Consider the following 9,350-nt stretch of genomic DNA (forward strand, 5'->3'; position numbering starts at 1 on the left):
AGAGAAGAGAAAATAAAAATCAATAGACTTATTTGTATTATAATGAAAACCAAAAACCGCGCGTGCGCGTGTGTATATATATATATATATATAGACACACACACACAAGCAACATTGACAGAAAGGGGAAGAATAGGAATAAACTTTATTAGGTGTATCTCTCATAAAGTAGTTAGCCATGGAATTTAGAATGTTGAGATATTGCATAAGAAAAGACGATCCTCCGATCAAGAAGACGATTAATCCATTATTTTATTATTTATTAATTCAGAATATTAAAAATCAGAAAACGCACAATTCCATATATCCTTTGCAAAAGCATGCATATACTTGTAATGTTTGATGCTCGATCGAAACGCATTGTCACGCATTATGCATTAAAACCTTGAGGTATACTATTTTCCACCTTTTACTAATACCTGACTTTTCAAAATAATATTAATTGACCAACTTTTCAAATATAAAAAGATAATAGGCACAAAAACCTTGATATTTGTCACAGATAGCAGTAAAGCACGAACTAGAGAAAATATCTATTTTCTGTTAATTTAATTTTATATCTAATTTCCACCAGGTCGCCAGTTACCATGGAATGGTTTTCCAATTTACAGATGATGTCGAAATGGAACAAATACTCGAGGATGGATGGCTGAAATACCAATCTATATGTTATTGATATGTTCCGTTTCATCTTACAGACAGTTATATCATGTTATAGAAGGGCCAAAACTTTTCAATGTCACGTCAAGACGAATGCATATTCAATGCCAAGCCACTGAAACTGACGAGCTACAAGAAAAGAAACAAAGTTCTAACTATTTTTCGCAATTTTACTCCTTGCAGGGCAAACAAGCCACCAAACGCAAATTGTTGAGATCATAATACTAAGTTACCACAGGCAATTTCTCAATTACAGCAGAAACGATGTGTTTCAGCGTTCCCTGCATAGATGGAAAGGGTATTAGTACGATGGTCGACAATATTAAAAAAGAAAAGGATATGCTATGACCTTTCATTATACTTGCACAATCAGTCCTCCGTGGGGGAGATGGTACAAATATCAGTTAAATCGTTACATGGCCCTCATTCTCCAACTCCAATATTAGGAAACTATATTTTGCTCTGATGTAAAGGGATTTGAAGCGGAAAAATGTTTCTATAAGATTTATCAGATACGTGTCATTAGGGACTAATTGTGCAACTATAGTAAATTGTTGGAAATCAACTTGCTACTTGGGCAATAAGTTGAGGACCACACTGCAGTATTCGAGAAAATAAAGGAAAATATGTCGTACCACGGAGTGGTCCTTGAGGCCAAGGGAGAGTACTAATCCTTTAGAATATCCAGAGGCACTATGAATGCAACAGAGAACATTAGAATGTTGCATGGTAGATAGCAGTCGTCTGACAAACATTAGGAAACCATTTGTGAAATCAAATTGATTTATACCTTATGAATTCGATCAACTGTCGAGCACATGCAACTAGCATTGGCTGCACATGGTCATCTAGCAAATCAGTTCATGTTTTTCTATTGACGAGTCCTTTAAGCTAATGGAATAGCAAAGACTCGACTGACTGACAAGTGACAACTCAGAGAGCTTACCTCATCACGTTTACCAAATGTTACAGAAACATTGAAAGTTGGATTAATTGACACCCCTTCCTCTTTCCTGGGAATAAAATATACAACTCTTAATGTCATGTTTGGTACACAATACTGCGTTGGACTTATACATAGTCAAGATTCTAATTTCTTTTTGTTTCTTAATATTATTGAACACCGACTGATCCACCTCTAGTAAACATACTATAAAAGTAGTATCAGGCACATATATTAATAATAAAAACGTGGGACTCATTTACAACTCTAAACATTTCAAAATTTACCACTCCTCAAATGCAACATAAATTTCCAAGACAAACGTTCTCAAATAAATTTTTTTAAGATAGCAAACATCATAAGAACATACTCAGTCAAATCGTAAAATATGAGTCATGCCTCGTTTCTTAATTCACTAGTGATTTGTCATGAAAAACATTTAACATACAATGACTAATGCAAAAACTCATATATTTAGATACCTATAAAGATTGGAAATAGGTCTAGACCACATGCTCTTGGGCTCACACCCTACAGTGGATTAAAACATTTGCATCTATGTTTGCGTTCCTTACATACAGACGATCGCCACATAAGTTGGATTATAAGCAAATAATTGATCACCCGTTAGACTGATGTAAAATATTGAACTCACAACATAAACACACAATAGATAAGTTTACTTGTTTGGTCATTTAGATCATAATCAGACCTGAAGGAAGTTAAAGATTAATGATTTTGAATATGGCTTCAGGGAAACAAACACGATCTTCTAACAGTATTACTTCATCAGAACTCAGAAGCACTGGACTGTGCAACTCCCTGACAGTAAAAGGTGACTCAGAAAATTTGAAAAAATGGAAGGTCAAACTAAGCATCTAATAGACCATGAAAAAGCTATTATGGTACAATCTTAAGCCACCGATACATTATTACCTAATTGAAGAAACCGTTAACAATATATTTTTTTAAGTTTGGCATTCTCCGCTAATCACATATTGGGAGTATCCCAAAATTACTAGCTAACCCTTGTATTTTCTGAGGGCATCTGCTCAGTTTCTGTCACCCACCCAATCGATCAAAAAATGGTTAAATAGAAGTCAGTACTAGATTTAAAATAATGGTTGAAATTTCTTCTCCCAAATTAGATAACATCCTCATTCACTTTTTTGCCAAGTTAGAGTACGTGGTGCACAAGGTGACCTCAATCATTTTCCTCTCCTCCTAAGTACTAATAGAGAGGAATCTCAAAAGTTGTAAGAAACAAATTAAAAAAAAAATTGAGGGACATAGAAGATACATGTTCTATATGCAAATAAACGTTCTCTTTCTTTATACAAACAACAAAAGCCTTATGGGCCAATGCACTAATTGAAAATTCTGTAGGGAACCTTGGTCTCCTTAATAGGTCTTCAAGGCAGAGATTTAGCCTTCTTTGGGGAAGAATTTATAAACAATTTAATTTAAGTGTGCTGAGCCATGGAACTTATCCTATTCAGTCCAGGTCACCTGACTATGGCCTCTCTTGATCCATAAATATGGGTTTTCAAGTCTTGCTCTAGAATTTATTCATTATTTAGTCTCTTATCTTGATATAAGAATGAAACCTAGACTTTTGCACTTTCTATTGTTCTTTATCTATCTTGCTTTCCTTTGAGATAAGTCCCATAACAGTACTTACTACTTAGCTCTGTAGCATGGACACTTTACAATAATCATTTTTCTTTTTTACTAGAGCTATTAAGTTATTAATAAATAACAAATAACTACTCATATTTAAAAAATTTCAACAAGAAAAATCAATAATAAGTATAAAACTAAATTTAAACTATATAAATGAAAAATTTAATGAACATGTCAACGATGTGTTGTGTCGGTACTTTTTTGAAAAATTACGAGTCGACGTATCCGAAACGTATCGTGTCGGACACACGTGTCCGTGTCCGTGTCCGTGCATCATAGCTACTTAGTTTTGTTTCATACAGGAACTCCATATTCTTTCACTTATATCTGTACAAAATCAAGGTAGAAGGACAGAACACCACGGAATTGGGACAGACAGACTTGTAATTGAAAACTTAATCCTCATTGTTGCCAAATTAGAACTATGTCAACAGCCAAATTTGCCACCTCAACCAATTTTACAAATGTTATTTTCTCCTTCTATGCCAAATAAAATCAAACATATAAAATCATTGATTTCCAACATAATACCATCTAGTCTAATGAATTACAAGTCTGTTCACCTGGCATGCAATATCGTCCCCATGCTTCCAATTTGGGTCACAATAACCTAGAAGATTTTTAAGATTTCAGATTTTCTCGTAAACATAGATATACTTCAAATACAAACCAGGATCAGAAACTCACAAGGAAATGATCCTCATAACTGCTAATGATTATCTCTGTTTTATGCCCCTGCCACCATAACACGAGCAAAATAATTAACCTAACAGGCAAAATTGGAAAACCCAGGAGTTCGAATTCAAACCAAAATCAAAATTGGGAAATTGTAACCAATTCGGTAAAAAAAAATAATAATAATAAAATTAAAATTAAAAAAAAATAATAATAATAATAAATCAAAATTACTTCAGCTTCAGCTTCAGCTTCAGCTTCAGCTTAAGGCACATTACTTTGAATTATTTCAGATAAAAAAATAAAATAAAAACAAGCAGACAGACAGTGGGAACATCTGATTATTCTATATTCAATCTTACTCAGAACAGTAGAACAAAAATTCACTCCAAATTAAATTCATACGAGTATTTTGGGATTTAATAAGTAGAAAATTAACTTGCCTCAATATCGAGAGATAGAGTGGAGTGGTGTACGGGGAATGTAGGAGTTGAAATATCCATCGCTCTCTAATTAGGGTTTCAAGGAATATATCGGAAGAGAGTGGAAGAAGTCAACAAGGGAAGCTTTGGGAATTTTCTTTTCTTTTCTTTTCTTTTGAAAAAACTGTGTTTTGTCGGGTGAAATATATATATTTCTTCAATTGCAGCCTTGCAGCAATGTTCTTCCGAGAAATGGAGTGCACGAAAAGATAAAAGTCGAAGGAACGTTGATTTGAAAAGTTTATACAAGGGCCATTATGGGAATCAAATTTTGGCAGGGCATTTTGGAAAATCATAGGAAGAAATTTTTGAAAGTAAAGAATACTATGTAAAATTAAAAAGTGACAGATGTCACTTTTTCACAATTCAAAAAAAGTGATAAAAATACTCAAAAATTGACAAAATTCAAAAAAAAAAAAAATGACACGCCAAAATAGCACAATTCATTTGTATAGAAAAAACGATAATCATGTTCTTAATATATTCAGTACGTTCAAGACAATACGCGTGAGTGTAGTGCCGATTCTTAATATAATCATCATGTCCAAGACAATCATTTCACTTCTTTAAGAAGATAAAAAAGTGACACAATTAATAAAAAAAAAAAGTAATTCTAACACTAATATTCTAATTTTTAAAGATAATTTTTGAGTTCTCAAATCAAACAAAATCCTTAAAACTATATTTTTGATATATGAAGTCAATCAACACGTTTTGGAATCTAATTTATCCATGTCAAGATTCATGCATTTACTCTAGTCACACACACTTAGGGATGTCAAACGAATCGAGCGACTCGTCGACTAGGCCGCTCGACTCATGGGTAGCTCGGGCTCGTCACCTCAATTCCAGGAGTCGAGCCTACTCGGCTCGTCAAGCCCGCAAGTGGCTCATGGGTACACAAAGTTCACGAGCTCATGGTCTTGGCTAGGCTCGCAAGCTCGTGGGCCGATCTAAGCTCGCCCTCGAGTTCCGAGCATCATTTTTCATGAGCCATGAGCTCGGCTCGCCTCGAGCCCGAGCCGAGCTGAGCTCGTGGGTTAAAAGGCCAAGCCACCATCCTTACACACACTTCACAACTAATACTCATATCCATGCACACTTAGGTATATCTAATACTAGGAAAGAAATAACACTTTAATTTGCTGGTTTAGTCCAACCACGACTTCCCCCAACACACGTTAGCTGTTTTTCACTGTTCCTTACCCCTCATTGACCCCACTTTCTCTACTGAAATGAATTATATGCTCATCGAAACCTTTAAAAATATTGGGTCTTTTCTTCTTCAGTTATACTCATGCCAGCACATCTACTGCACAACCAACAAAAATAATTTAAAAATCAAGAAATTGAAAAACGAAATTAAAAGATAATAAGAATACACCCGTATAGAAGTTCTTCAATCCGTGTGTATAATCTTCAATCCCGTCTCGAGCCCGTGTGAAATTGAATCCAAAATCAAGTTTCTTGCCTCCAATTTTGGTCTCTTCCTTCTCCCTGGTCGTTCTTTTTTCTTCATATGATGAATTTTGGTATTTATATCGCGTCCAAATTAGGTAGGAAAAGAGTTTCAACCAAAACGAAAAACTGCGCCCGAGAGTTGAAAATAACTCTATGCGACCGCATAGAAGGTTACACTATGCGGTCGCATAGATGTAACATCTATGTGGTTTGTTCAATTTGGTCCCCGAACTTCTTTGTTGCTTCTCTTGACTTCTTTCTTCGATTTCTTCATCTTTTCAACAAATTTTATCTTCCAATTGATGATTGATACCATCAATTCTTATGCCCCTCATTCGGCATATCTTTTGAGTATTTGCGCTTTAGTCCTCCAACTTTCAATTGTCTTCATTTCAGTCCCTATTCAATATTTTCTTCTTCCAATTGTTTTGCTTTGTCATTGAGCTCATACTTGGCATGTCTTCCCTCTCTTTTTTCATTTAGCTCAACTTTTCAATATTTGCACCTTTGGTCCTCGAACTATCAAATTGTTGCGTTTTGGTCCTTCTTCGGCTCTTTTCTCCTGAATTTCACAATTTCCATTGAATTACCTACAATACATAAATTTAACTGGATTAAGTCACAATTCCACCATTTTATCCATGTTTAAGTCATGTTTATGATCCAAATAAGTGTGTAAAAACACACTTATCATTTCTCGTTTTTGAAAATGGGTCCCGAGTGAATAAAAAATGTGTTTTCCTTGTTGGTAAAATTTATAACTGAAAACGCAAAATGGTTTTTTTATCGTTTTGAGCGTCTTCAGTTATAAATGTCCAAAAAATGGAAAATACCCAAAACGTGGCATTTTCTGAGAAAACTAAAAACCTTTTTGAAATCGAAAATGGAAAATAGAAAACTAAACCAACCGCAGCCTAAATATTTCTATAACATTCTCTCTCTCTCTTTGTCTTTTCTCTCTCTTCCAGTGTCGCACATCGACCACAATTACGGGGCGAGAGGCCCCGCAACGTTGGTAGCACAAAGGGACGATGGCGTTCTTGTTAGTAGCATGTAGCAATGACAATGGCGCCACTCTCGAGAGGCCAGGCAGCATGGTAGCACGCAACGACGACTACAGTCTTGGGAGACCACACAATGGGATAGTGCTGCTTCTTGTGTGGGTAGCACAGGCGGTTCTCTCAGCTATACTTTTCTCTATTTGTGTGCAATCTGTGTTTGTGTGTGATCTGTGGTGGAAAGCGATCTACAACATCTTCGAGCGATGGAGGCACGTCAATGATCAATGTCAAAATTAGGATTTAAATCTGTGTGGTTGTGTGTGCAATCTACAATCCCTGTGTGTCTGTGTGTGGGCACAAGGATTGCGGTTGGGTTTTGATGCAAGTGGCGGTGGTATTATCGTGGTGGTAAAGATGTGGTGCAATATTTCTGTGTGATGTGATCTATGCATATGTGTAGACTGTGTGTTAGATTGTTGATATAGGCAGTATTGGTGGTATTGGTGTGGTGGTGGTGGCGCTATTTGGCTATTGGTGCGAGCAGTGGAGGTGCAATGGTGGTTGTGGTAGCGACGTTGAATCTATAGTTTAAGTATGTTTGTGTGGTTAATTGAAGGTAGAGAAAAAGAAAGTAGTAGTCGTTGTTGGTGCAAGTGATGATGGTAGTAATACTTTGATCAATCCCGCTACAGTGCTCGATTTTTTTTGACAAAGGAGGTGATCGACTCTCGCAATGGTGGGGGCCCACTTTTTTAGACTTTTTTATTCGCGTGGGACCTACGGCATGTGAGAGAATGTCAACATTCGGGTAAAGTAGCTTTATTCTACTTTGATGGTGGTGCTGGAATTAGGGTTGTGATGTTTTGGGTGGTGCTCGACAGCAGTGGAATAGGGTGTGGTAAGGTGAGACAAATGGATGATAATTTATGACCAATTAATTTGATAATATGTACCTATAAATAAGCTGTGATTATAGTGGTTGCAAGTGGTGGTCCTACTGCTGGAAATAGTGGTGAGATAGTGGTTGTAGGTGTTGGTGATGGTTACAAATTATTTAGTTGATTGTGACCATTAAATTGGTTAATCTGTGACCGATGGAAAGAAGAATTGTGACTAAGAAATAATGTGTGACCTTCAAAATTGTTCATATGTGACATATAATTTGATAATTTGTGATTGTATAATAAGTTGTGACTTACGATATTTGTGACAGATAAATAAATTGTGACTTATAAATTTTTTATTTGTGATCGATAAATAAATTGTGACCTATAAATTTTTTAAATTGTAACTGTAAAATAATTTATGACGTATAAAAATTCGTATTTGTGATCGAAAAAATAATACATGACTAGTTAAATCACCAATTTGTTAACAAATTGTATAGATCTGTGATCTTAATATATAATTAATTAATTAAATAATAAACAAATTTTAATAAATATCTGATTTTCGAAATTTGAAATCTTTGTTCTTAATTTTGAAATTGGTGATACTTAACCTCTTAGATATGAAATTTTCTAGTAAATGAAATATATACTATGTATAATAGAACGATTTTGCATGACGTAGTTGAAGTTTTCATAGTCGACTTTGCTAAAATATTCCTTTTTAACAACTTTTTGCTTAAAAGTATATATCGATTTATCACTCTCATACATCTTAGTATTTAGATAAAGTTGTTTTGAAAACATAATCAAACTCATTCTCAAACTCGTAAGTTGACTTTACGAACCCATTAAAAATGACTTTTAGAATAACGCTACCTCCTATATGTGATAATTCATTTCTTTACTGAGTAAAAGACCCAATACGATGCACTGCATTGGGTTGTTGTGCAAACTATTTAACTATTATACCCTTGAAATAATCTAATTAAGCTAAACATGTGAAACGAAGATTAGCCATATCAAACATTAAAACATGTCAAATGCAGACACAAACGTGATGACTAAGTGAAACGGCAAAACATTTCCAATGAAATAGATAAGCTATTTTTTATTACTATATCAAACATTAAAAACATGTTCAAGTCATTTATTAAGTCCTTGTTTAACAAAACTCTTTGAAATTATTTGCTGGTGGATCTCGTTAAATATGATTAAAAATTCTAGATCCAATGAAATATGTGGTCAAAAATAAAGTTTAGCCAACTTATAATCTAATAAAAATTGTCATACAAGAGCTACGTTTGGAATATTACCATGATTCTACTATAAAATAGATATTCGGTCTTGATCATTATGATTTAATCAAGTTGTAGAAATATTTTATCAAGTTTCTTAAATAAAATAAAATAAAAAATTGTAATTATAAGGCATATTTTTTAAAGAGTTTGAAAAAAGGAAAAATCCGGTTGTACAGAAAAATAATCCACATAAATCTTACAGGCACTTACATGGGGTCGACCCCATGTGAATTAAAATATTGCAAAAAATAACCCAC

The 9,350-nt window shown here is 34.4% G+C and overlaps 1 protein-coding gene across 2 annotated transcripts; it reads right to left on the bottom strand.

Moving 5' to 3' along the window:
• Positions 1–642: 642 nt before the first annotated feature.
• LOC111396933 lies at positions 643–4,697 on the bottom strand. Of its 2 annotated transcripts, XR_002703094.1 has the most exons (8): positions 4,405–4,697; positions 3,974–4,021; positions 3,850–3,896; positions 1,607–1,673; positions 1,451–1,494; positions 1,296–1,353; positions 1,010–1,156; positions 643–941 (listed from the first exon to the last, which is right to left on the bottom strand). XR_002703094.1 is itself a non-coding variant. In XM_023023550.1 (7 exons), exons 1-7 carry the CDS (start codon positions 4,462–4,464, stop codon positions 885–887), a joined length of 381 nt encoding a protein of 126 aa, XP_022879318.1. In that variant the 5' UTR covers positions 4,465–4,684; the 3' UTR covers positions 643–884. The 2 variants fall into 2 exon arrangements, 1 of the variants encoding a protein (XP_022879318.1); XM_023023550.1 differs by lacking the exon at positions 1,010–1,156 and having other exon boundaries at positions 4,405–4,684.
• Positions 4,698–9,350: the final 4,653 nt, after the last annotated feature.

This window comes from Olea europaea, chromosome 7, assembly GCF_002742605.1.
Source record: "Olea europaea var. sylvestris chromosome 7, O_europaea_v1, whole genome shotgun sequence".
NCBI lineage: Eukaryota > Viridiplantae > Streptophyta > Magnoliopsida > Lamiales > Oleaceae > Olea > Olea europaea.